General features: G+C 39.6%; 3 protein-coding genes across 11 annotated transcripts in view; 1 reads left to right on the top strand and 2 right to left on the bottom strand.

Annotated features, from left to right (window-relative positions):
* CDC123 (cell division cycle 123) overlaps positions 1–912 on the bottom strand; it is a 32,675-nt gene extending 31,763 nt beyond the window's left edge. Inside the window, exon 1 of the mRNA XM_033514345.1 lies at positions 563–912. Within this exon, the coding sequence (XP_033370236.1) occupies positions 563–735 (173 nt within the window). The 5' untranslated portion in view covers positions 736–912. The remainder of the gene's footprint in view (positions 1–562) is intronic.
* On the top strand, positions 16–18,143 carry NUDT5 (nudix hydrolase 5). 8 transcript variants are annotated; one of them, XM_033514346.1, is made up of 10 exons: positions 16–114; positions 4,594–4,683; positions 6,670–6,737; positions 7,514–7,566; positions 8,194–8,301; positions 8,857–8,952; positions 9,905–10,006; positions 10,404–10,412; positions 11,129–11,182; positions 17,830–18,140. In XM_033514346.1, exons 2-10 carry the CDS (start codon positions 4,621–4,623, stop codon positions 17,961–17,963), a joined length of 687 nt encoding a protein of 228 aa, XP_033370237.1. In that variant the 5' UTR covers positions 16–114; positions 4,594–4,620; the 3' UTR covers positions 17,964–18,140. The 8 variants fall into 8 exon arrangements, with proteins under 8 accessions (XP_033370237.1, XP_015482851.1, XP_033370240.1 ...); XM_015627365.3 differs by lacking the exon at positions 17,830–18,140 and adding an exon at positions 11,446–12,477; XM_033514351.1 differs by having other exon boundaries at positions 21–109; positions 17,830–18,141.
* On the bottom strand, positions 13,173–27,388 carry SEC61A2 (SEC61 translocon subunit alpha 2). 2 transcript variants are annotated; one of them, XM_015628109.1, is made up of 12 exons: positions 27,129–27,388; positions 25,513–25,580; positions 21,690–21,755; positions 20,118–20,196; positions 18,405–18,536; positions 18,154–18,263; positions 17,391–17,544; positions 16,332–16,492; positions 15,159–15,356; positions 14,755–14,946; positions 14,541–14,617; positions 13,173–14,249 (listed from the first exon to the last, which is right to left on the bottom strand). In XM_015628109.1, exons 1-12 carry the CDS (start codon positions 27,133–27,135, stop codon positions 14,063–14,065), a joined length of 1,431 nt encoding a protein of 476 aa, XP_015483595.1. In that variant the 5' UTR covers positions 27,136–27,388; the 3' UTR covers positions 13,173–14,062. The 2 variants fall into 2 exon arrangements, with proteins under 2 accessions (XP_015483595.1, XP_015483596.1); XM_015628110.1 differs by lacking the exon at positions 27,129–27,388 and adding an exon at positions 22,610–22,756.

The following is a 27,388-nucleotide window of genomic DNA, read 5'->3' as shown; positions in this document are numbered from 1 at the left end:
CTCCGCCCCCGCCGCCTCAGCGCTGCCCGGTGCCGGCCCCGCTCGGCGGCCGCGCCCCGGAGCGTCCCGCACGCTGCCTTCGCTCTGCCCTGCCCCGAGCCAAGGAATAGCTGAGTAACGTGTTTTCCTTTTAGGTTCTGCTGTCCTCCCTGTGCCTGCGTGTACCCTGCATGGAGCTGTTTCATAGTCTCATAGGATGTTAAGGGGTTGGAAGGGACCTAAAAGATTATCCAGTTCCAATCACCCCCTGCCGTAGGTAGGGACACCTCCCATGAGACCGGGCTGCTCAAGACTTTATCCAACCTGGCAACCACAGCTCCCAGGGCAATTCGTTCCAGTGTCTCACCACCTTCACACTAAAGGATTTCTTCCTAATATCTCACCTAAATTTCCCCTCTTTCAATTTGTACCCATTACTCCTTGTTCTGTCGCTACAGTTCTGATGAATAGGCCATCTCCAGTTTACCTCCTTCAGCTACTGGAAGGTGCTCTGAGGTCTCCACACAACCTTCTCCAATTTTGTCAGGCTGTCTTTGTAGGGCAGGTGTTCCAATTCCTTTACCAACTTCCTGGTGGCCTCCTCTGGACTTGCTCCAACAGTTCCGTGTCCTTCTCGTGCTGGGGACACAGAACTGCACAGTGCTCCAGGTGGGCTCTCACAAGGACGGGGGAAAGGAGCAGAATCTTTGCAAGTAGCTCAGGACACCTTTGGCTTTCTGGGCTGCGAGCACACATTGTCAGTTCGTGTTGGTTTTTGTCAACCACTCTTTCACTTTGTTCAGTCCCAACTCAAGCTTTAACAGAGTAGTGTGGGGGGTTTTTAAGCCCCGCGGTTCAGCTACTGTGTCTGTGCCTGTGTGTCCCCTGCGTGGTGCTGTTTCCATGCGATGTTTCCTCCTGTGCTCTCACATCTGCAGTGTGGGGATGTCTCTCTCCCAGCTGTGTGACACCTCAGCTGTTGGGAAGTTTGATAACACCATGGAACTGCCTCTAACCCTCTTCTGGTTGTGCGAGATAATCCTTGTTTGCTCTTGCTTGTCCATGTTTTACTTGGCACTCGGTGGGTCATCCATGCTTCCAGATATCATGATAAAATTGGAACATTCTCCCCCTAGTTTTCTCCCGCCCCTCAGCTTAATTGCTACTTAATTGATTTTGTTTCTAGAATCATAGCACAAAAGTGCAAGTAATAACTTTAAAGTGCCATGGGAGTTTTTAATGATGTTTATCTTCAGCCTAGCTATCTCAGAGTGCTGTTAGTTAAATCGTGTATAAAATGTTGCCAGTGTCTCTTTTGCACATTCTTTATAAGAAAATTTGTATTTTGTTTGACCTTGACCTTGAGTTTGCCACGGGACCCCCTCCCATTGCTGAGCTTCCATTAAATCTAGTTGGTCTCAGCTGGAATGTGTATTTGGATCAAAGAATGTCTTCTGAAAAGTGATTTAGGAAAGCTACTCCATCTGTCTAATTATTAATATTGAAGTATAGTTTTGGTATCTTGACTTCTCTCTCTGTAGTTCTGGTATCTTCTGTCTTGAACTGATTCAGAGACCTCAGTTGGCTTAAGATTTTAACTGCTGGGAAGGATTTTGGAAACTGTAGAATGGCTGGATGCTGCCTTGAGAGGAAGACACTCAATAAAGGAATAAGCAATAGGAATAAAGTTACATGTTTTATAAATGGCATGGCTTTTTCATAACAGAATTTGACCCCAGTTTTAAATAAATGGAAGAAGTAGCTTGATTTGCCAGCAGAACTCCGGGCACACTGGGCACAAAAACTACCAGACAAAGTAGAAAACACTTATTTTTCTCCATAAGTGATAGTTTGAGTGCTGTTGATTCATATTGGTAAATGTGATGGCAATTGGTAAATGTGGGCACTTTGACATATTCTTAAGATTGCATCTGTAACCATTAAAAATCTGTATTCTCAGAGCTCACGTAATCCTAGGTCAGGTAGCCAGGTTCCCAGGCTGCTGTATCAGCTGCATTGAATTTTTAACTCAAATGAACTCATATTTATAGGCAGAGGGAATTTTATGACAGAGAAGAACTGCAAGACAAGGCACGATCTGAAAGCTAAATAGGCCTTTAGAAACCTCACATTTAACACATTTTAGTGTTAAATTTAATTTTCAGTTGCAGCTAATTTTGTTTATGAACAAGAGATGTTGCCATCCTTGACAGCATGACTAATGTGAGATGCCAGAATTGCAGCCTTCATTTAACCAAACCGTATTTCAGCTTTCTAACAGCAGAAATTCTCACTTCTATACCGCCAACTGAATCTGGACAAAAATACTGTTTTGGTGGAGCTTTTAAAAATGTCACTATATGTAGAGTTACTGCACCCACTTGTGGAGGAGACCCAAACTACAGAAGTTGGGATAGATCAGCATTCCCCTCTCTTTGAGGTGTTTACCCATTTTAGGTTTTAGCGATAATTCAAACCACTGAAACTGTATTTTTGTTGTTGTTTTAAGTAGCAAGTCACTGCTGAATCTCTCAGGAGAGAGCCAGCTGTTTTGGAAACAGGTTCTACCATGAGATGAGGTTCTCGTATTTTTTTTCATGATACAACTGTGGTAACCCATGTTTGAGAAAGATACAGTGATATTTGTGCAGAAGGATTAGTGTGACCAATGGAACAGGATTTCCTCTGAGGGGAGAGTAAAAGAGGAGGACTTAGCCCAATCCAAAGACAACTTTAACAAGGCTATGATTCACACTCTACTCCTTTGATAGATTTATATTGAAAATGCGAAAGGCTGTAGTTCTTTCCAGTGTAGGAGGTGAATTTGCTGTAGCTGGGTATGTAAGGTTTTTGTGTTTTTAAAGACATCACACAGAGCCTCCTATGACTGTTTCTCCTGGGCTGTGCTTCTTTTGCATATGTTTGCTGGAAAGCTTGATCTTGTATTTGAGAGTCACAGCATGAGACCATGGCCATTGTCCAGGACAGTTCTAAGGGAAGGAAATTCCAAACATTGGAACAGCTGACTGAACTGGATAGAAACTGGAACATAAGCAACTGAACAGTTTTCCATACAAATAGTGCTGAGGTAGAAAATAAAACTAAGTGGATTTGAAAAGTAGCTTCATTGCTTTAAGAGAATATTATAGAACATATTTTTTAAGGAACAGAATTTGGTTTAACAAGTCAGGTTTTCTTTTCAAGACTTATGTTACATAAAACCAAACTGCACATTTGACCTTTGACCTACTTCATCCAAAAACACTTTCTTAAGACTTAAGAATGAGCCTGACGTGTGTACAGACCAAGGAAATGGTTTCATGTACTTCAGTTTTACTTGTGCTGGTAAACAGAAATATTTAGTCCTACCTGTTCCTTTTAACTACTTACTGCAAGTTAATGTCAGTCTGCTATGTAAGAAAGCTGATTGTTGCTCTTTCATGTTTCACAAGTGTGCAACAGATGTTACCATAAAAGGATAAAGTAAAAAATTAAAGTGCTAAATTTGGGTGTGACAGAGAAGGTTTTCATGCACTTTGGTACCGTTCATCGGGGGAGACCACACAGGTTATTAATCCATAGCTGAAGTCATGGAAAGATTCTTATTTATTTTGTGGAAGGTTTATTACCATCAATGCTATGGATGATTAAGATCTTTAAGATAGCTCATGTCATCTCTCCTGGTGTTTAACCTGATTTGTTTCTTTCCACTGGCTTTTTCTTATGATTCATGATGATTTTCAGGACTTCAGTATTAAGTTAATATCAGAGAGGGTTCCCTGGTAGAAGCTTCTATACTGAAAGTGCCCTGTAGTCCCACAGTGACACAGGGTCAGTCTCTAACACATTTGTTTTTTCTGCTGTCTGCTGTGTCTTTAGGCATAATCTCACTTTCCTGTGGATGCAGGCTGAGGCATTGAGCTGCAGGTGCAAAGCCTTGCTTTGGGCATTGTTTAATGAAAATGCTGTCTTTTGCATGGTGCTGGGCACATCATTCCCAGTAAGAGACTGACATGCCATGATCACACCAGCCCCACGTGCTGCACAGACTTGCAACACACATGTAGTTTTTTGACCTTGATTTTTAGTGGAAGGATTGAGTCATTTACATGTTTATTTGTGATGTAAGGTGGAGGTAGGTTCTAGTTCTGATTTTTAATAGCAGACACTTTTTACCACTGAAGTTCTCTTGGTATAAGGGTTTTGTTGTACTTTCACAGTGGAGTGCACAGTCCTGTTGACCATACACTGCTGACAGAGCATTTCACCCAGATCAGAATGAGGCAATTTGAAATGGATCAATTGTCTGTATGTGTGTCTGACACTTGAATAGTTAAGAAAAGTATCTTCAGCCAGTAGAGCTACCTGACAGCTGATAGGACTATTCAATTTATGTAAGTCAGGGATTTGATCCAAATGTACATTTCTCCTTTGAATTATTTGACTCCAAAATCACTGGGTGGAGCTGAAAACATGAATTGAACTTGCAATCACACGTCCCTGACTTTCTCCAACAAGCTATATTTGTTAATTTACAGTGCAGAAATGAACCTTTTAACTTTACGCTGAAAGCAAATATTGATTTTGTTTCATATATATCTGGACTTTGCACAGGAGGGGAAAAACCTGACATTCCTGAAAATGGCAGCTGAGACATCCACAGAAGTTGCAAAAACAGCTAAACAATTCGTCCTTAAGGAAGAGGTACAGCATGCTTGGGTTTGACACTTTTTGTTGTTAAATAACAATTATTTTTGAGTGCAGAATACAAATGCTAGAGAGGCTGTATGTTCATAAAAACCTATTCAATCGACAAAACATTTCTTCCTGATTGACAGAGAGTTTAAAAGATGTTGCATTCCACTTTATTGAAAGAATTGTACAAATTATCAATGAGAGAGAAATCTACAGTGTTGCATTATTTTAAGCTGCTTCTCTTTTTAGATTTTGCATCTGTTTCTTGTATTGTCTCCTCAGGAGGTTTTTCAATGTTCAGAAATAATGCTGGTATCTCAGAGACTTTACAAATTGCTGGGTTATGAAACTCAGCAACACTTTTCTCTTTCAAACAGTTTTCTGTTTCTTTAAGGTGGTGAACCACCAAGGATTGCTTTAACATTTAGGATTGTACCATGTTTTGTGTTTCTTGAAAGGATTTGAGTTTAGATAATTGCTGCTTCAAAGACATCAGTAAGGAAGTAGTAAGAATAATTTCAGTCCTAGGAAAGGTTTCTGGAGGTACTTCATTCTTATTAGAAGCACTTTCACTCTAAACTTCCTACATTTGTTTCTGTTCCCTTTTAAGCGAACTCTTGAAAGTTAATTGTTGGTGTTAAGGCAGGTTTGGCAGCATCCTGCTCTTGTTATAACACAAAGGTGGTTTCTTTTATTTGTTCTCCATGGACTGAACATGCTTGTGTAATCTCTTCAGGTTTCAAGCCACAAGGAGAGAAGAGATTTGTGAGAGATTATGTCTTTTCTCTTGGACATTTTTTTAATACAAATATTTCACAAGCATAAAGGATTGAATTTTTGTAATCTTTTTGGGTTTTCTATTAAGAGCTGGGTTTCTTGCAGGCAGCATTTTCATTTTACCCTCTTTTGGTTTGGTTTTGTATAGCTTTCTCATGCTTTTCTTTGTTTGGTTTGTTGTTTGTGGTTTTTTGGTAAAATTTCTTGCTTACTCTCCTTTAAAATAATGTTCTCTTTGGTATCACAGGAAATTTATAATTAGATCTTACATATTTTAGGCTATTTACTTTTTTCAATCATTTTGTGGGCTTAATACAGAGAAGTGTTTACCCTCTTTCTTCCAGTGGCTCTTAGATCAGAAGTGGTTCTGTAACTGTGCACTGACAGTGTGGCCTGATGCTGGAATATCTTCCATGAAAGTGGGAGCTGATCTTACTTTATTCTTCCTTTTTCTGGGAAGGTACATTCAGGCTGTTAAAAGCAGATGTTTTTTGCCCATCAAATTAATAGACAAATAACTCATTTTAAAACAAGTTACGGTAAAAGAAGCAAACTGCTAGGCTAATATCTAGGGATTTTTCTCTTTTAAGTGAATTACATAGAAGATGAGGAAACATCATAGGGAAAATAAACTCATTTAGCCCAGAAAAAACATTTGGTCATAGTGTTAATGCTGGACACTCGCTCAGCAGCTCACAGAATCCTAAAGGGGCAGGTGTGTCACTCACAACTGCAGAAAACAGCAGTTACACAAGGCCACAGTCTGGGATCAGGGCAAGAAAACTTTCAGGGCAGTTTGGTTTTCAGTCTTTCATGCTCAGCTTTTGGGCTGTGCTCTCTGCTAAGGGAGCACTCGTGGGCACCAGTGCAGCTAAAGTCTGTGCAGCCCAGAGACCCTTTTGCAGCTGATATATTACCCTTGCAAAATCCTACTAAAAATGAGGACTTTGCAGTACATAAAATACCACTGAATTAATCAAAATTTGGTTATAAAACTCATGTTAAGAAAAGCTAGTGTCTTTGGGTTATATTTTTTTCATATTCAAGAATTTAGAGTATTTTTTTTCTGTATTAGCAACAGGAATGCTGTTGCACATTCCTACATATGTTGTGAAGCTGAAATTTGTCTTCAAAAGAACCTAAAAATAGTTATGTTGTTTCTCCCAATTCTTTATGATTCATTTTATAATGTATTTAACAAAGAATTCTTTATTTTAGGTAATCGTAGAAAGAAAATGGTTGAAGCTTGCAGAAACAACTTACACTGATCCATTTGGGAAAACCAGGTAAATGCTTCTCTGGTATTCCAGATTCCCAATTGTATAGACTGTCCACAGGCTAGAGAGCATGAGCATTACAAGCACACCACTCCACACAAGATGAGAGCTATTCATTGTGAGGTTCCTTCAGGGTTCCTGCTGCTCAGAAGAGAATCTTACTCCAGCAGATGTGAAAGCACTGAGATTGAATTTGGCTCCTAAATCCTCTTGGGCATGCTGAACCTGGATTATGCAGTATTTCCAGTTCTTTGGAAAGATGCTACACAGAAGCAAGTTCTAGCTGTGCAACTAATCTGTGGCAGAGAGTCCATCCTGTGGCTTTTCTGGTTCTTCATTATGGGCTCCTTTTTCCCATAATGGTGGTGCTGGATCTTGCATATTATTGACAAATTAATCTTCTCTTGTATGTTATCATTTCTCAAATGACAAGTACTCTTAAAGAGTACTTGTGTACTCTTTTTGTATTTCTGTAGGTGTTGCAACATGGCTTTAGTTCCCTCTTGCTTTCTCTAGTGCCTCCCAGTTCATCAGTAGAGTATCCTCTTAAAATTAGCAAGATTGGATCTTTTGTGTAACTAAACTATTTTCTCTCTCCCTCCTTAGGTAGGCAAAAAGAAACCTTGCTATAGACATTTTATAGTGCCTGTGTATGACAGGGCCTGCTTATGTCCTGCTGCTTCTTACAAGACCTCAATGTGTGATGGTACATTTTGCTTTAAATGAAAGTAGTAAGGGTAGAACATGATTTATGTATTCATTTGTTCTTTGCTCTGTTCAAATAGAACTTGGGAAACTGTAAAGCGTACTGGCAACAAAAAGGGAGTTACAGCTGATGGTAAGAATTGGTGGCTTTTCGTGTTTGCATTTTTTTCCTGTGAAAATCCTTTTGATAAGCTGACAATGCAGATTCTGAGCTGATATGTTTCTGAATTAATGAGGATGTGGAACAGGTGGCTTGGCAGAGCTGGCCTAACCCCTAAGCTGGTGAAATGCTAGCTTAACCTTACTGGTGGGAGTGCTTTCCCAAGATCATGGTGTTCACTTTAAAATGATGGAGCATTTCCAAAGATATCAGGGGTGCCCTGAGACAGAGTACCTCACAAACTGGTGATTGGGTCTGGTATTAGGGGCCAGGGGGCTCTTTGGGACGTGATTTAGACATGAAGAGTGTAGTAAACAGTTCCCTACACAGGCTTTTGAGCAATTTCTGTAGGCAGGAGAGCCCTTCCCTGAGGCTCAGTCTTGCTTGGTATGTGTGCCTCTGGCTTGCTGGGGAGCTTTGAAGATCTCTAACCAAGCATGATATAAAGAGCTTAAATTCATTCAGGATTCTGGAGCAGGCATCTAAACATTTAATGCTTAGAGTAGCAGTGTGTGGGTTCCTTTCCAGATCTGCCACTAAAAGTCTCACTTTCTGCTACACTCACATTCCATGTCCTTGTATCTCCTATGACTGTGGTAGGTGTAGCAGTGATAGCAGTGCTACAGAGAACCCTGCACTATGACTGCATTGTCCTGGTGAAACAGTTCAGGCCCCCAATCAATGGCTACTGCTTGGAATTTCCTGCAGGTAAAGTGGCTGAAACATTGGGATGAGTCACAAATGGTTCCGTGTGTTTAGATGTGCTTAGAGTGTCAATCTTTATGTATTTTATAGGCTATGTATTTTATATGTTAGACTTGATCTCCAAGGTCTTTTCCAACTTAGTTGATTCAGTGATCTTAATGAAGCTCTAACTGGGAAACCGTGCCGAGCTCCATGTGCTATTCCAAAATAGGAATGTTGGATAATGGAAAAAACAAAATAAGCTTGTTTTAGCAGATTGGACAAAATTCCCTCCACTTCTCCTTTCGCTAACAGTCAAAGCATTTGGCTTCTTTCCCTCATGAGAATATTAACTCCTTTTTTGGGGAAGGCAGCATGGTTCTGTAGATAATTGGTTAAGGATGTGGGCAGCAGCATAATGAATCCAGGGACTGGAATCCTTCCTAACACTTATCCCTCTGTAAGGACAGAGTAGTGAGGATGTTTCCCCACTTCCATAAAGCTTGATTAGATCTCAGGATGGATATTGCAGTTAAATGGGAAGCTATTAATTGTTTTTGTGTATTATGTATCTCCCAGGCCTCATTGAGGAAAACGAGTCAGCAGAAAATGCTGCGCTTCGAGAGCTGAAGGAAGAAACTGGGTACAAGGGGGAAGTCATTGAATGTACTCCAGGTCTTTGCTTTTTTTTATTTTTTTCCCACCAAATATAATTCTGTCTTGGTGGCTACTCTAAATGTCTGAAATGCTCTAAGCCAAAAGGAAAATACAAGCAGCAAAGTCTATGCAGATTAGCAGGGTAGCATCTCATATCTGTAAAAGTGAAACTTTGGTCCTTGATGTGAGTAAGTTGCTGAACTTCTGTCTGAAGTAAGTTTGATGTCTGTAGGGAGGAAATTGCTATAAATTAAGATCTTTTACACAAAACCTTATTCAATTATTCTAGCTGTGATTTTGCATTTTAGTGTAAAGGTCTAAATTGCTGGACTTCTATGAACTTAGAAAAAAAGAGCTGCATGATTCAGAGGTCACACTTCTGTCAGCCATTGGGAGGTGACTCAGATCAGGTTCTCCAGCTGGAAAGAAGAAAGGAGAGTAATTGGAGTAAATTCAGAGATCCTTTGGAACATGATTGTTCCAATCCTATGCTTCCTACATAAGATAAAGTGAAGGCAAAATGAGCATCATAAATCAAACTTGAGAAGGTAGGTGAGGCAACTTAGGATTTTGAGGAAATGTCTTTGCAGTTGAGTCTTGTCTTATTGGGTACAGCTGCATGCTGGGGATTGGGAGAGGTTGGAGACAGCTGATGGCAAAAATAGATTCCAACAGACTAAGGAAGTCAATAAGGGATAGTTTACAGTAAATCTTTAATCTATGGAATGAAAAGTAAATTTGGCTGGGAAAACAAGTCTTGCCAGGGATCTGTAAAAGAGCTGAGAGTTACAGAAGCATTACTTCCAAGAATATGTGAAGATAAAGTTTTCGCTATTCTTACAGCACAAATGTCTGCCAAATATATACTCTCCTCTTGTATCAGATACATTTCTGTGAAAGCTTTTGTTAAAATGTCAAGGTGCCTGACTCCTGCTCTGAAAAATGAACCTCTCCATGTGCTTGTTGGCAGCTCTCTGCTTGGACCCAGGAATGTCAAACAGCACAACACACATTGTGAGCGTCATCATTAATGGAGATGAGGCTGAGAACACAAGACCTAAGCAAAACCTTGGTGAGTTTTGTACCATTTACTTGAAAATTTTGAGAACATAGCAAAACAGTGGGTTTAAAACAATTAACCCCACCACTGTATCTCTTCTGTCCCAGCTGATTTGAATACTGTACATTCTTCCAATCACATCCTGCAGTCTAGATGAGCAGAGTGTCTCTGCTGAATTCACTGAGGAAGCCCAGATGTGAAGTGTCAGCTGTTGGCACACTCAGAACAAAACTTTTCGGTGCCAAATTTCAGTGAGGACCAACTTGTGAACCTAGACACTGCTCTCAGTTGTAGCTTCAATCTGAAAGTAACTGCAGTGTCACTCACAGCCAGCCAGCCATCAAATGCTTTTTAAGTGTAAATTCTAGCGTATTTCAACCCCTTAACTCACTACTTTTTTCACTTGCAGATGATGGAGGTACGTAATGTGACTGTGATCTCACTGACAATAAGGTCAACCGTGATTCTTTGTATGGCAAGTTTTACTTAGAAAAAGTCAGTTAAAACTGGTTTTTATTTGTGCTTGGGTAATCTCCTGACCCTAATCAAATGTGCCTGAGGTTGAATTTGGCCTAGATGCAAATTCCTGGGCATTATTGCGTCAATTGTCTTTCCCAGTATTGTACCTATAGGACCAGTATTTCAGGAAATACAAATTACTGACCCCCCAAAAGCTGTAGGTCAAGCCCTAAAGACAAGTAATTCAGAGAGACAGGGGAGGGGTATGCCAGCATAAATTCATCTTGAACAAACCCTTTGACATGGTTTGGTCTTGAAATACATCTCCAATCCATTCCTGTACCAGGAGAAACCAAACAAGTTTTCTTCAGTGTATTTTCATTCTTGAAAGGGAGGTTTCTTTTTTTGCAATTCTTATCCTTCATAACTATCATTTTTCCCAACTGTTTATTCAGTTCCTTTCTGCCAAACATGTTTTTAGTGAGCCTAGTCACTGCCTTCCCCCATTTAATTGACCTTTTTTGATATATGAAACCTCACAACTTTTGGATGGTGATCAGCATTCAGAAAGTCAGTTTTTTTCCCCCTTCTAAATTGCAAGAAACAGAAAACAGAGGTAAATTTCTCTACAGTTCACTAATTTAAGGATGTGTAAACCTTTTTCTTCTCTCCTAGAATTTGTGGAAGTTGTTTCACTTCCAAAGAATGACCTACTTCAAAGAATTGATGGTAAGAGCTTTCTGACACATTAAATGCACTAACATGAGCTTCAAGAATCCCTTCTTTTCTCAGAGCTTCTGGTGTCATTTCTCACCCTAGAATACTGTATGTTAAGCAAAAAGCCATGAGAGACCTGGCCAGGTAGGAGACTTAGTAAAAGCAGGAGGAGTTTGCAGTGTCTGGAATGCTACCTATCTTCATTTTAGCAAGCACTTACATTTCTATAAAGGTGAGGTTTTAACAGCATCTCAATTTTTTTCTTTTATTTTCAGAACTAGTAGCAGAGGAACATCTGGCTGTAGATGCCAGGGTTTATACTTACGCGTTGGCTCTGAAGCGTGCAGCAGAAAAGCCGCTCCAAGTTCCTTTCATGAAGTTCTAGAACTGGGCAATGAGGAATTTAATTTGAAACTGCCCAAGTTGGATGGCTTAGAAGTACAAGTCTTCTTGTAATCAAGGTCCTTTGCTTTACTCGCAGAAAAAAAAAAAAAAAAGTGTTTGTAGTAATGATTCTGGTATTTTTATTTGGAATTATGTAACTGACAAGATGCATTTCTTTGAGCTGCTCTATCAAGCCTTGACAGAATATCAATAATAAAAATACTGTTTGATTTTCAAAATGGCTCATTTCTAAATAGATTCCTCTCTGCATTTACAGTTCAGTGTAGGAAAGATGCTTAGGTAACCATGGTTGGTGCTGTAAGACCAAGGTTCCAAAGGAGGCAGAGGCAGAAGAGCGCAGGTCTCTCACAGCACTCTGACAACTCCTAACACCTGGAGAGGAGAGAGCTCATGGTGGTCTGCAGCTTTTTTATGATGGGCAGCAGAGGGGCTGGCACTGATTTCTTCTCTCTAGTGACCAGTGATAGGAGCCATGGGAATGGCCTGAAGTTGTACCAGGGGCAGTTTAAGCTGGAGATCGGGAAAGGGTTCTTCACCCAGAGGGTGGCTGGGCACTGGACCAGGCTCCTCAGGGAAGTGGCCACAGCACTGAGCCTGACAGTTCAAGCTGTGTTTGGACAACACTCTTGGGGCACATGGTGGGATTCTTGGGATGTCCTGCACAAGGCCAGGAGCTGGACTCAATGAGTCTTGTGGGTCCCTTCCAAATCAAAAATCATAGAATTGTAGAATATCCTATTAAGTAGTAATTTCTCTGAGAGGAATAGGGACAGAAGCACAGGAACACTGTGTGAATACTCTGGTTGAAGTAATTGAAATGACAATTTAAAGAACTTCCTGTTATGATTTAGACATGATGTTTCCTTCTCCCTGCACTAAATAAACTATGCAGAAAGCGACAACTGGTTTCTTTGGTCTAAAATAATGATTATGGCACCACCATCCACCGGTTCAAACCAGAACTGTGCAGGCCCAGCCAGGGGATCCTGCTGAAGGTATGAGGTCACTTATGGGCCCTGAGAGGGCACAGCCTTGCAATTTTCTCTCTCCCGAGGACACCTGTGTGTACCAGGGCTGCACCTTCACTCAGTCAAATCACTTCTATAAATAATAAATCTAATAAACCTTCAGTGCATCTGCACACAGTGGGCTTCTACTAATGATGTAAAAAGCCACCACTGCTGAAAGGTCACAATCTGAGAGTTTTAATAAACACACATCAAAATCAGTCTTGCCTCTGAAATAGATGTGTGTGTAATTAGGGAGACTTTCTGAAACACAAAATTGCTTCACAGTTTCTTACCTTCAGAAACAACACAAAGTTACTTTCAAGTTAAGAGTGAGAGAAGACAGAAGAAATGTCACACCAAAGGGAAAAAGTGATTACAGTAGAGCAGAAAAACTCAATGACTTTAAGGAGAGGAATCTTGAGTTTTTTTTTAATTGTGACTGCTAAATATTAATCAGAATTATATTCTAGAAAGAAAAAAAATAAAGAGGAAAAAAGGGAGCCTTCTAGACCTATCTCCCTATCAAGGCATTGTAGAAATACCAAAGACTGAATATGAATTACATCTGGCACAGACAAGACACAGGAGAGAGTTTAATTAAATAAGTTTATTGTCTAACGCTTATGTTTGTTACATCGCCGCTGTAAAGTGCGACAAATTTCCAGCAGGAACTCCCTGTTCCCCCTTTTCCCTCCTATGAACTGCTTTAGGAACCAGGTCTCGTTCTTTACACTCACAAAAGCAAAGTGGACATGAAGTTTCAGTGGCACAGTTTTCACAAGTACATGGTTGAACAGAACTGCTGGGCTGGGCCGCCCTGCCAGCGGCTGCCAGGCTGCCCCACAGCAGGCCTGGGGCACGAACCCGACTGCCCTGGCCACAGCAGATCCTCCACAGAACCAGTTCACACGTGAGATGAGTATCAGCCGCCGGTAAAATGTTTGCTTCCCACCCTCAGAGCTCAGTGAAAGGTGCCTGGGTGGAGGCACAGCAAAGGAATAAGGAGTGCTGAGTTCAGTGGTGGGGAAATGTGAGTTAAAAAAGTATAAAAAATTAATGTAAAATACAGATACAAATAAATTTTGTCAGGAATACTGGCATGTAGCCATCTGAACTCAGGTATCTTTTTCTTCTATTAGGGACAGGGAAATTAATTTAACACTTTACTGCTGTGTGCAAAGACTTTACTGCACTCAAACTGATACATTTTATCATCTCACTGTAGTGTCTGAACAGCAAGGTAGATGAATTGTTTCCAGCATTACAGGCAACACTAGATAATACTTAAACAAGATAATGTAAACTTTATTCTTAAGGCAGCTGGTACTAATGCTGCACACAGGCATCGCTCAATGCCCATTACAGTAATGGGACACGTAGCACTTGAAAACAAGTAAAAAGAAAATAGCATTATTGGACTAAATGATGCATGTTGTCAAAATACTTTCCCTTTCAAAACCATGAAATATTTGGACATCTAGAAAAATAATGCACCTACTCCTCCAACTTCAGCCTGTTCTTTTACAAATATTTCAAAATACTGATAAATAATAGTGACTGCAAGCAGAATGCCAGTGCCAGAGCCAATGGCTCCTAGAAAGTCAGCCAGTACTGAAAGGGCACCGATGCACAAACCACCAAATGCAGCTGCTGTAGGGATGTATCTGTAAGAAAGGAAAAAAACAGGAAAGCAAAAGGTAATAAGCAAGGTATCTTTCTTTTATAAACATGGAAGAGATTCAACTCAAAATCCCTCATTATGTCACTTATAAAAGTAAAGACAGTACAGATTAATCTCTAACTTCTTTTACACAACTAAGAAAGGCAACAGCTGAATGGGAAGAATCTTCCCTTTTGCAGTGGAAACAGGTATCAGATTTTTCCAACAGTCTATGCTCTATATGACACTTCCTCAGCACTTTTCACCATCCAGCTGGAAGTCAGCATTTCCTTACCTGTTAAGCTCATGAACCATTGATGTATCTCTGTGGCCTCTCATCACCATTTGCTGTTCTTTGAGTTGCTTGGCAACCTGCAAAAAACATTTAATGAGACTGCTGCAGTGTTTCACAGTCACTTGATATTTACTGGGATAAACTGATCAGTCAATAGCTGGTCAATTCTAAACCAGAAGCACTGTTTGAAAATTATTTAAGTTAGAACACCTACATCTTTTGCTGATGAGCCAGACACCTCAATCCAAGTCTTGGAGAAGAATGCACAGGATCCCAACATAAATATTATATAAACTATTACATGGACAGGATCCTCAAATATTGCACCCATGGATTCTGGAGGGGACAAGTAGTAGCACAGGCCACCAACAGGGTAAGAGCGAGCAGGGCCACCTCCACTGACATCCTGAGAGGGGAAGAAAAAGGCAATAAATTATTTTTCACAGACTTCCCACATTCCTATACTGTTTTAATAGAGGAATTCCTCTTTGATGTTTGAAACAGCTTTTATATGCAAATGTTAAAAAGTAAGTATTTCAGTTGCTTAAATATCAAGGATTCACATCAAAGTAAAAATGCAAATAATTCTATGCAGATAAAATGTGATAAAACACTTACTGCCCACTGTCCCAGTAAGTTCACCAAGAAGTTGCCACTGAAACGAACAGACAACATCTGGGAAATGACGTAGAGGTTTGACACTAAGGCAGACTGCAGAATGATGGGAATGTTGGAGGTATAGAACAGTTTGATGGGATAGCTGCTGTACTGCCCACGGTATCGCGCAGACTTGATGGGTAAATCCACTCGGAATCCCTGTGGGAAACAAAACAAATGCACAAATGTTCACTTCTGAGACACAAGGTATTCCCAGTATGCCCCAAAGCTATTCCTGACCATGCAGCTCTTGCTAGATAAACAAGGACTGCAAGATCTGAGATAATAAATCCCAAAGGCCTTTCTGCTACAGTCTGGAATACAAATTTTAAGGATTTAAAAGTATTACTGCTTGGTTGTATTACATACTTTCCACATAAACATGGTTTCTCATCTGCTAACTGGTACTTCTGTAAAATACATTTTATAAATTAGGGGTTGATGAAAGCCTGTAATGGCTTCCAACTGAATGAGCCAGTTACCAGCAGGCTCTTGTGTAGTTTTCTGGGGCAAGATCTTTTGAGTTGACCCAAGAAAAGCCACATGACCTTGAAAATCTGGTAGTTTTGGGGGTTTTTTTCCCCCCCCAAAACTCAGATTTAATAACCGAAAAAATAATTTACAAAACCACATTTTAGCTGCCCCCACCTCCAAAATCTCAATTTGGATCCTCCATTTTAATAGATACATAGATTTAAAAAGAAACACTAATTAAATGTTTCAAGAAAATTAGGGAAAAACCAATTAGCTACACACCCCAAAGAAGCAAAGTTCTCCAACTCTGTCCAAAAGTAATCTTTTCAGTCAGTGATGAATATTAAGAATATTATTGGTGTGATGCAACCACTGCAGTACCAGAATCCATTTTATTAAAAATATTCTCATCACGTGTATGGCATTCCACGGAATGTGAGTTTACACACTGATTGCAAGAAGGCCAGGCTGTAAAAATTTATGGCTTTACTGTCACAGAGGTAATAGTTACTGAAATAACAACACTGGAATAAAAAGAGTTCATTACTCTAAGATATTTCAGTTACTCTGGCTTAAACCTTCCCATCTTTTCCCAATGACTGCAGCATCCAGGGTCCACATGCAATTCTACCTCTGCAGAGCTGCTCTGAGGACTTTTACCTGGAAATAGATGACTACAGCAAACACAAACACTGTAGCAATCAGGTTCATGAGATTGGGCAGATTCTGTCGGTAAAAAGCCTCCCGCAAAGCCCGGACTTTGTCAGTTCGTGTGGCCAGGAGATGGAATAATGCAATCACAGCACCCTCAAACTCTGTTCCTGCACGAAGCAAGAAAATGGGAGAAAGGTTAATCTCCAAATTAAAAACATTTTTTAAAAGAAGTATCTTTCTTTTGGAAATGTATGATGACCAGAAAATCTGATACGAAAGGACATGGATCCTGTTATAACAAATACGTCACAACATAGGACTCTTTTTTAGGTTATGAAATGTAGAATGATCTAAAAAAGCATTATTCCTGGTTAGAAAAACAAAAAAAAAGCCAACAAAAACATCAAAGTCACACACATGAAAGAATACTCTTCCTTTCTTTTCTGGGAGAAGGAGGATGTTCAGAAGGAAGAAGTAATAAACAAGGTGACAAATAGCTTTTAGAAAAGCAGCAATAAAAATGCAACAGAACTACTAAGAATTAAATTCAAAGGAAAGCAAACTAAAAGCATGGCTCAGGATCTCAAATGAAAGTAGTAAATGAGTTAATTTATTGATGCTGTATCTTAAGGTGCTATTCCAGGGGTCTCAGAACAACCAGTAATTCAGAGGCATCAACTACAAAAGCATCCTATATCCACAAACAACAGCTGGATCACAAAAAACACCCCTGAATGTACAGCATTTCCTATCTTCTCTATTTCCATGGATTAAGTGATGCTAAAACAAGATGATCTCAGTTTGCAAATGCAAAAATTTTCATTCAAGGGACCTGAAGTCCCATTTTAACTGCTGCACTTCAAATCAGCAAAGGAAAACTTGTATTAATCTCTGTGTAAGTCAGACATTTTCATCTTCAACGTTAATTGGACAATTGACTTTAGGAGCCAATCACCACACATTAGAACTTTTTTTTTTTAAATGCCATCCAATAAACATCTGATAGTTTATGTGCAGTATACACCCACTGAAACACGTTGTGACTGACTGGAACAGCACACATACCTCTGCCAGTGTTGATGGTAGTGGGACTGAAAGCTTTCCAGACAATTGTTTCACAGATATTGGTAGCAATAAACAGGGAAATACCAGACCCCAATCCATAACCTTTCTGTAGCAACTCATCTAGCAGCAACACAATCAAACCAGCTACAAACAGCTGTGAGAAAAGAAACAAAACTGAGCAGAAACAAGAATAAATCAAGTCAAGAGTTGTGTTTTAATTCCCTGCTTAGTATTTTCATCATGTTGAAGAATGATCATTAAGGCTTTCATCTACATTCATGCAGTGTTTCTGACCTCTCACATACCAAGGCCTGCACATCTCATCTGGCAATGAGGTCTGTGCCATTTTCAAGGCAGACACTGCAAACAAATTACTCAGTAATAACTTTTTTTCTAAAAAAGATGTTTAAGTTTGTGCATTTATTGTTTTGTTCTGCAGGAGAATGTCTCAAAGCTGCAGCTGTGCCATTTATTGAGAATTCCTCCACAGCACTGAAGAGCAGCCAACATTTCCAAAGTCCACCAATTCCTGTATTTTCAATTATGCACCACTCCTACCTGAAATACTTTTGATATTAACTATCCCAGCATCCGCCTCCTTTATGGAATATTTAAAATTTCTTATATCTAGACAGATACAAATAATGAAACAAATAACAGCATTAAAAATAAATAAATTGAAGTCATCCAGACACAGATTTTTCCTTCCAGCTATATTGTCTCAAACCAGTCTCAGTTACACACAAAATAGCTCTTTACAAACCTGAATTATAATAAGAAGACAAATTCCAGCACCCATTTCAGCAGGATCTCCATACATTCCAGTCATAACATACACAATGGCTTGCCCAATGGTAATAATCATCCCAAATACTAAAACAAGAGAGAAAGCAAATCCTTTAAAAAAATTTGAAATCACCTACCAAAGAAATCTCACATCTAGTATCCCTTTAGGCAGGCTGTTTTCCCAAGAATAAAAACACACTCAGTAATTTTAATTGGAACAGTTCTTACATTTCTGAGCTCCATTGAACAAGGCTCTGTCTTTTGGAGTATCACCAACTTCAATGATCTTTGCTCCTGCCAGCAGCTGCATGATCAAACCTGATGTCACAATGGGTGAGATACCCAATTCCATCAAAGTACCTAGGAAAGAAGAAAAATTAAAACAATTGCCATTCAAGCAACTCTCCTAAAGCATTAGATCTAAGGTTCCTGACCTATAATGAATATTTCTAATAATGCTTCCAATATATATCTTCCTGTGTAGGTATGACAAAAGAAAAGCAATTTTGTGCTCAGAAAAAGCTGCTGTATTAAAACCTGTCATTTTGAAGACAGCATGGAAAACCCACATAGCTTTTAATTACAAATATTTTTGTGGAACCATGCTAACACTGAAAGCAAATGCACACTAAAGCTCTGCTTTTTTGGTATATCCTTAAAGAACCTTTCCCTGGACAGCATCTTGTCCCTGGTTGTTTATTCTGTCAGAGCTTCAATGTCACATTTTCCAAAAGTTTAATTTTGCAGACCACAAAAATATGCTGCAGATCCACAGTTTCTGAGAACACTGCCCTTGGAATCACTGGCTATAGTTGAGAGTTTAGGATTAAATTAGTTCTTATTAAAACAAAGCTGTTCTTAACTCTGCCAACTCACTGGCACTGTGTCACTGTGTGATACCAACTCCCAAACATATACAATTCAAAGAGGGAAAGCATTAAAGTAATCATTATAATTTGGTTCTTTCATACTTGTATCCTGAAGTCTCCACGTTAAATATTACATCATCTATCATTGAAATCCCTATTCCTCCAAGCAGCCAGAAAATTAGGATGTCAAAAATTTCAGCATTCATCTCACATCCTCCAATGACGTCTAGTCAGTGGACTTAAGTGAAAAGTCACTTTGCCACTCCTGCTTTTTATTGCTTTCAATCTCTCTAGCCTTTTCTTGGCCAATGTTACCATTCTGTTTGGGTAGTGGACAGCATATTTAGTATCATACACTGCTAGAAAACTTCTTTACCTTACTATCTTCACTGGTGTAACAAAATTTCCTATTCCTAACTAAGCAGTACCTTCACATTAGAGGGTTCCAGTGATTTTCTTACTTCCAGCCAATTTTCCAAGCTACAGATGAGATCAGTGTCCTCATTTAGAGTCAGGCATGACTGGTCACCCATCTTAAGTTTCAGACTTCTAGAATTAGTTTGAATCTTACACATTTGGTCGTGTTCCACTTTACTCTTCTAAAATATGTTAGCTTGGTTTTGCCAAAGTTTATGCCTAATCATCTCTGCCTTTAGCTTTCCAACCTAGAAAATTACTCACCCATAACACAGCCAAACTATTATGAAGTATAACTGACTTGCACAGGTGAGGCATTTCCTAATCAACACCCTCATACTACACATTAGTGCAGTTCCTAACTGGAAAGTCAGAAGATTCCATGTCCCATATATTAGTTAGAAAGAGACTGCTCTAAAATCCTGAATGGAATCATCACAAAACTTGTGAATCAATATTAATCTCATCTGCACCTCAAAGAAATCCCATTCTTAACATAAAGCACTGCTTAAGTACCAATTTTAATTCCATCTGTGTTAAGAACTTTACAAAGTGTTCCAACCTGACATCTGGGTGGTGTGCAATTTAACAACCAACTATTTTTCTCTTGGTCTGTTTATCCTGATAGAAAACAGAGAAAGGAGTGAGTACCAACCTCTGTTTGATGCAAGAATGACTCGCATCCAATAGAAGGGGTCTGCAGAATCTGATGACATGATTCCAAACAAAGGGATCTGCCAAAGTGCACAACAGCATTAATCAGATACAATTATCATGCACTAATACAAAATTGTAACATGTAATGATACAACTGTTACACTGTTTAATTTTTAAATTAAACCAGAGGTATTGACAGCATCTTTTTTAATTCTCCAACTGAGGCATAATTCAAAGGACTAAACTAAGACCCTTCCATAGGAAAAAGCAGAAAACCCTATAAATAAGTTAAAATATTGAAATTCTAGAGACAGAAATATGTTTTGAAATATCCCACATGGAACTGTCAATACTAGACACATTTATACAAAACTTACAATATTCTATATGTCAATATTGAGGGATTTTGAGCTCTTTAAAACTCTCCCTAATCACCAAAACAGTAGATTAGGAATCCAGGCAACCTTAGAGATCAATTTCTGGAAACTCTAGTCTGCACCATCTGTTTTCCTTATTCAACTACTATAATCTCTCATATATATAGAAATATATATAGATGCAAAATTCTAATTATGCATACATCCAGCTGCTAGTAAACAGATAAACTGTATGTTCTTCTAGCTCCAGTAATAGTCCCACTTCCTCCTTCCAAAAAACAGATAAGTACAAGAGCTGGGTTTTAGCCTTTAAACAGTCCTTCAGAGCAGAAATCAAAAACTATTAAACAACAGCTCTGCAGTCTGGAATGGCTGCATTAATAAACATAAGCTAAAAACCCTGATTCTGAAATGTACAGTTAATTTTGAATCTTCCAAGAGGTCTATAAATTCTAAAAAATGTATATCAAGTAATACATGGATTCATATTTTCTTCAGTATCCAAGTATTCTTTATAAAGAAAAACCAAAAAAATCTCCACTGTTTACAAGCCAAGCACAGGTTCTAGGAACGCCTACAACTATGAGTAATAAAGATCACATAAATGTTTACAACGACAGGCATTTTGGAAGGGTTTTAGCTAACAATTTTACCAGGATAGTCACAAAAAACAAGTTCTGAATGTCAACTTAAACACTTCACAAAAACATTTTCCTGCAATCTTTACAATCCATCAGCTTGTTGAAGAGGAATTTGGTAAAAAGTCTTTTTTAAAAAGATTTTTCTAAACTTTGATTTAGTTTTCACGCTTGTGAGTGCTAAAATTTAAATGTAGCTATGAACAAAGGGTAAACAATGCATTGAATTGCTCGGTTTGTTTATGCTGCTCAGTAAATAATTACCTTAGCTGTTTACCCTGCAGCCACTATCATCATTTGATAAGGCCTTTGTAACAAGAAAAAAAGTTATACATTTCTGACTAAATATAAAGCATTAGTTTCTAAACACATCTATGACCAACATTAAAGACTATTTCAGAGAACTAGGTTTTTTGAACTGAACTTTAAATACTTTAATACAAAAAAAACCCTGAAACTGGCAGGCCCACATAAAACAAGAATGTCTCATGCTTTCAGGGTACCTTTTATGTACAGAACACACATTTTTTGACCACAGACAACATCGATACCTACCTGGCAGCACACTAAGAAAATGAAGAGTGTGATGGCTGTCCATAGTACCTTCTCTCTGAACTGGATCTAAGAACAGAGTGGAGACATGAACATGCTCACTGTATGTAGAACTTCCACTGCACTCTCACAACAGTACTAAATGCTGTTATCATTCAGAATTTAATGCAAAGATACCAAACCATAAAGCATCACTCCTCACTGGAATTTATTTTTAATATGATTTCAGATTTTAGAGAGACACAAAGGTAACTTATGTGGGATTGGCAGACATTCAGTCACTAGAATATATTTTATCTACAGTATTCTAATACAGTGGGTATTTACAAACGAGCAACAGCATGGCTAAAATCATGGACTTACCAGAGCAAACATGAAAGATTAATGCAAAAAACTTATCTTCAGTATTTAGAGCTCTAGGCTTAAAGAGAAGATTTGTAAGCCTGGAAGTTATTAAACTAAAACACTATAAAATTTTTAGAGGGATTGAATTGTTCTAAAGACACGTGATTAAAACCAGAAAAACCATGAGTTTTCAACAGCAATTAAAAATATTTAATTAAATAATAAAAAGTTATTCAATGGGAGTTTAAGGAAGATTTAAATTCATCATTACGTTCACGGACATACACCACAAAATGATTTTTAAATATTCTTCGTTTTCCTCCAAAATATTTTTATTGATGTAGGTTATATATTACTTTAAAAAGAATGCCAGACCAATGATCACTAGTCATTAATTGATCGAAGAGAATCTCAAAGGCACAACATTTGAGGTGCCTCTAATTAGTGCCAAGTGCAAGAAGAGAAGAATCACAAGATTTAAGTTTGAGCCAGAGGATTACTCAAAGCATGAGACAGAAAGAAATGCACTTGAAAAGAGCAGAGAGAACGGAGATGCAGGGTTATGTTCAAGTTCCCACCTCTCCTCCAGGGACTGTAAACCTGAGGGTTAAGTGTGTTCACTGCAGACAAGTGTAGAGCAGCTACTAAAACATGACATGAACTAACACATAAGAGAGATACAGCAGAAATGGTTGGTGCTCTCTGCCTCCAACCACTGAATCTGCCTGTGGAGAAGTAACAAGAAAAAGGATTAGTCCCTGGTTTAATAGGTACTGAACACCCACAAATGAGAAACTACAAACCAGTGCAGCAGCAGCACAGGTCCTCAAGCAAAAGAAAACCCAGAATGCAGTCTACATCATTGTAAGTGAAACCATGCACTTAGAAGCAAAATAATCCAGGTAATTTAATTTATTTCCTGCTACTGCCTCAATCTTAAAATTCTGAGGACAGATGCTAAAATTACTTACAGCACAGTTATAAAAAGAAAAATAGTGACAACAGCAAATAAATCCAAACAATAACTTGTGTTAGACTATGCAGTGCTGACCCACTTTACCAAGTCTGAACTCCAAATTTCAGATTTTAAGCACAGACTTCTAAAACCAAAAATGCTTAACCAAATTATCCCCACAGCCTCACAGTTAAACTTGATTTCAGAGGCACTGGTGAATTGGTAAAACTGCTCTGTAACTGTGGTGAATATGAGCATTAGAGGAATTCTGTATCACCCGAATCAAAGTTATTCACAAGGACAACAGTCTCTACAAGTCAAGATGACAAAAAAGAAAAAGGAGTCATCCAAATCCATATGCCAGGAATGGCAAAATACAGAATGGTACCAAAACATTCCAGCCACAAATGCTAACAAGCACAGACACAGTAAATTTCACCATCTGATCTGATTCCATTGGACATTTTCTTCCTTTGACATTTTTCTTAAATCATGTGAAAATGAAGGGACTTGAGCATTATCATCTTGGTGCTCTGAACAGTGTGTTCTACTTAACAAATCTGTGCATGAGAGAAATATGAGCCCATTCTACTAACTACAAAAGTAGCAATCACTTTTGTTGTCCAAAACACAAAAGCACCACTCCCTAGAGACAGAAGAAACCACTGTCTTCATCAACAAGAATGGCAAAATGATTCAGTGAGAGCCCAACTGAATCAAAACATCATCTTCACTTAACAATCAATACATGTTTAATGAAAATTAATCTCTTTTTCTATTTGGTTATCTAAATTTCCTGGCCTTAAACCAATCCACTAAAACCATTACTGGTCATATCTGCCTGTGACAGCTTTCAAGAAACTGATAAATTACAGAGAATTAGAGTCACATTTTACATGTAGTTACACATCACTTGATAAACTACACAAGCAAGGAACATGGCTGAAAATGGTCAAAGGGCTCTTCAGGCTAGGAAAGATGTTCCCAATTACATTTTCACTTTAAATTTGTACCAAGCTGGCAACTGGCAGCCATTGTCTAGACAGCGACCTAAATAGCAGTAAAGACAAAGTGACCCAAATAGACAGGACAGGAATCTTGGCACCTCTCTGGCATCCTTCACCTGCTGATGGACAACAAGGACAGATGAAGCCCCTCTTCCTCTCTGGCAAATAACATCTGCCAGTGAGCTTTACAGAAACATCAGTATCTGTAGGTTTGTGTCAGCCTTCTCACTCATGTCACAAGACAAAAATGGGATGGCTGTAACCAACTAATCAGAGATGTCCCATAAGTTAGCACAAAAAAATTGCACTAAGGTTCCCTCCCCACTGCAGAAACTAAGATGGGCACCTGCCAACCAAACCTGGTGCATCCAAACCTTAGCATGGGGGTCAGGCTCTGGAAATTCCTGCTCTGAAAGCACCTTTTTCTGACCTAAGTGATTTGTTTAGAAACCTGTCCTAAAGCTGAAAGATGCTGGAAACAACTAGATGGAGCAAAGAGCCAGGGGGTAAATCCAGTCTTTTTAAAAAATCAGTTCCAGAGAGTAATAATCATAATCTTTTACTGTATCTTCTCCATTCAATTTGTCAAGCTCAGCTACAGTCACTGGCACAAACACTTCTGCATCTAAGTCCTAACCTTTGGGAACCTCTCATTAACCAAAGAGAATTCTCTGAGATAGTGTCAGCTTCCCAGTTAAGCTTTTGCTTTTAAGAATATAAAAACCAACATTTAGCTCTTAAGGAATTTTCATGGAAGTCATGACAATTGTCATGACAAGTCAATTTGTTACTCTAATTAGATTGTCACATGGGAAATATGTGCTTGCTTGAGTTTTGAAAGCAAAAACCATGTTTGGTTGGGGCTTTTTTTTGGACGAGGCAGGTCTCTTTCTGATTGGTAGAAATTACCTTTTTTTAATCTAGAAAAACCCAAGAAAAGGGAGGAGTTCCAAGGGCTAGAGGACTAGAGAGATCAGCTGTAAATGAAGAGAGTTCATTGATTTCATATCAAAGAGAAATGTCACATCCAGAAGCTGAACAGGACAATTACCTGAACTGTACCACAGATCACTGTCCCTCTTCAGCAAGGTCAAACACAGCTATGGGTGTAGGAAATTTTGTGGGAAGGGGAGAATTAAACCTGTGTTTCCTGATCTACAGAACAATCCTTTTCCAAGTAATATACAAGCCAGCTAAAAGCCAACAGTGGGATCCACAGGAAAACAAAGCTTGAAGACCCTGTCCTAGTATAGAGCTGAAACTAAATAAACTTAGTCTAGAATTGAATTTTTTTTAAAAAAATCAGTTAGCATAATTACCAAAGGGAATAACTTACCAGAAGGGTGCTCAGAATTCATCATCACAGTAATATTTTACCTTGACATGGGTTTCCCTTGCTCCAAAGAGTATGTTCTACTTTGGGCCCACTGTATGTATCTGTATTGGGGCCTGGACTAGAATATCACAATATTTCCTCCTCTGTGAACTAATAAAAGTAAGAACATAATGTGGTACTCACTTTTCTTTCCGGTTTCTGGATTTCAGGTAACACTGCACAGAATGGCTTAATAACTTCTAAAAATTTTACTGTTCCAGAAAAACAAACAAACAAAAGAAGACAGAAAAATATATTAACAAATATTTATTAATTCAAAACTTCACAGAACTTTATTTAGCTTCCAAAGCTGTCTGAAAGATAATACCCTCTTCTTAAAATAGCTGAAAACAGGGCAAAAATGTGAAATAGGATTGTTTTAATTCTTGTTCTAACCAGATTTGGCCCATTATTCTTTCCACAGCTGGAATAATTCTAGAGAAGTGGTGCTGTATGTGTCACCAGAAGTGAACTGAATTGTATTCCATCTAAAAATAAATGACCTAGTATCACTCTGTGCTAGTTAAACACAGAATGATACTGACATCAAAAGGTATCCATGCAGAGATTAGAATCTTGTGTTTACTGAAGTATTTAGCTGAAAAAATAATTTAATCGCTAAAATGTTTAGAAATTGTAATTTAATGAAGTGGAACACTTATTCTAATTGGAACTTGAGGGGATTTTATTTTTAGATTTTTAATACATCTCTCTTCTCAGTTTCCCCTTTAAAACACAGAAAAATTCAACAGTTTGAGCTCTTTTTCTAGGGGAAAAAAATGAAATAAATTTAGAAAAAAAAAAAAAAAAAAGAAAAATCAAAGTGTATGTGCTTGGTGGGGAATGTGCCCTCCAAAACTTGAACATTATTCCCAGCCCTGATACACTGGGACAGGCATAAAAAACCACCATTGGTTCATTTTCAAAGAGAATGTGTTTATTACATGGCAGAATGCATTTATTACACTATAAGTAACACTTTGGTTGCAGTGCCATGTTACACTTACACTCTAATGTGATATATGTCTCCTCTATTTATCCCAAGCCCTCACACAGCTCGTTGGAAGGTGCACCTCACTCCACAGAGGCTGGCACACCTCCTCCATGAACAAGATATCTGTGCATCATGAAATGGGGCAGGCTGGAAGGGTCCACAGTGGCTCATCTGCTCCGACCTCCCTGCTCAAGCAGGGCTATCCCACAGCACATGGCACAGGGCTGTGTCCAGACAGTTCTGGAATATCTCCAGTGAGGGAGACTCCACAGCCTCCCTGGACAATCTGTTCCAGTGCTCAGTCACTGCACAGGACTGAAGATCTTCCTCATGTTCAGGTGGAAGATCCTGGGCATCAGTTTCTGCCCGCTGCCTCTTGTTCTATTGGGTGGCATCAGTGAGCAGAGCCTGGTCCATCCTCTTGACACCCGCCCTTTAGACACTAATACACACATATGTGTGAGTAGATAGGGTATATATGCTACATACGTTTTTATAGAGTATATAGTGTGTGTATATATCACTAGTAGGGCTGGAGTGGAACAGGACATCCCACCACGAAGCAGTACCCGGCCTCACGCCGTGCCCGGCAGCACCGACGCTGTGCGGGGAGCGGCTGCTCGGCACCCCCGGCCCTGCCTGCGGCGGCACCCGGAGCTTCATCACCAGTCACGGGCCACCGGCCACGTCCTCCCCGCGCTACCCGGGGCCGCTGTCCCCCACCCCGGGTCCCGGCCCGCTCCCTCCCGGCTGTGTCCGCACTCACTGCCCATGGCGGTGGCGGCCCGGCCGCGGTCCCAGCGCTGTCACCGTCGCTGTCGCCGCTGTCACGTGACGCGCGCTGCGGACGGGCCGTCCCTCCCCGCCCGGGGGGACACGGCGGTACCACCCTCACGGAGCGCCCCCCGCGCCCTTCCCCAGGCGAGGGGAGCCGGAGCGGCGGGATCGGCGGGCAGCGGTGGCCGCCGCGGCGGGATCAGGCTGAGGGCGGGCAGCCGGCGCGGCGAAGGACCGCGCTCCCGGAGT

Source organism: Parus major, chromosome 1A, assembly GCF_001522545.3.
Source record: "Parus major isolate Abel chromosome 1A, Parus_major1.1, whole genome shotgun sequence".
Taxonomy (NCBI): Eukaryota; Metazoa; Chordata; class Aves; order Passeriformes; family Paridae; genus Parus; species Parus major.
This window is presented reverse-complemented; position numbering and strand designations above follow the sequence as displayed.

Bases quoted from the DNA above. Each gene is read 5' to 3' on its own strand.
- NUDT5 (XM_033514351.1), top strand. From the start codon at position 4,621: ATGGCAGCTGAGACATCCACAGAAGTTGCAAAAACAGCTAAACAATTC. The intron at 8,302-8,856 runs GTAAAGTGGCTG...TGTATCTCCCAG, and splicing joins CTGCTTGGAATTTCCTGCAG to GCCTCATTGAGGAAAACGAG. The intron at 8,953-9,904 runs GTCTTTGCTTTT...GCTTGTTGGCAG, and splicing joins AGTCATTGAATGTACTCCAG to CTCTCTGCTTGGACCCAGGA.
- SEC61A2 (XM_015628109.1), bottom strand. The intron at 15,357-16,331 runs GTAAAAGTCCTC...TGTTTCCCACAG, and splicing joins CTGTAGTCATCTATTTCCAG to GGATTCCGAGTGGATTTACC. The intron at 14,947-15,158 runs GTAAGTGTTTTA...TTCCCCTCTCAG, and splicing joins ACTTACTGGGACAGTGGGCA to GATGTCAGTGGAGGTGGCCC.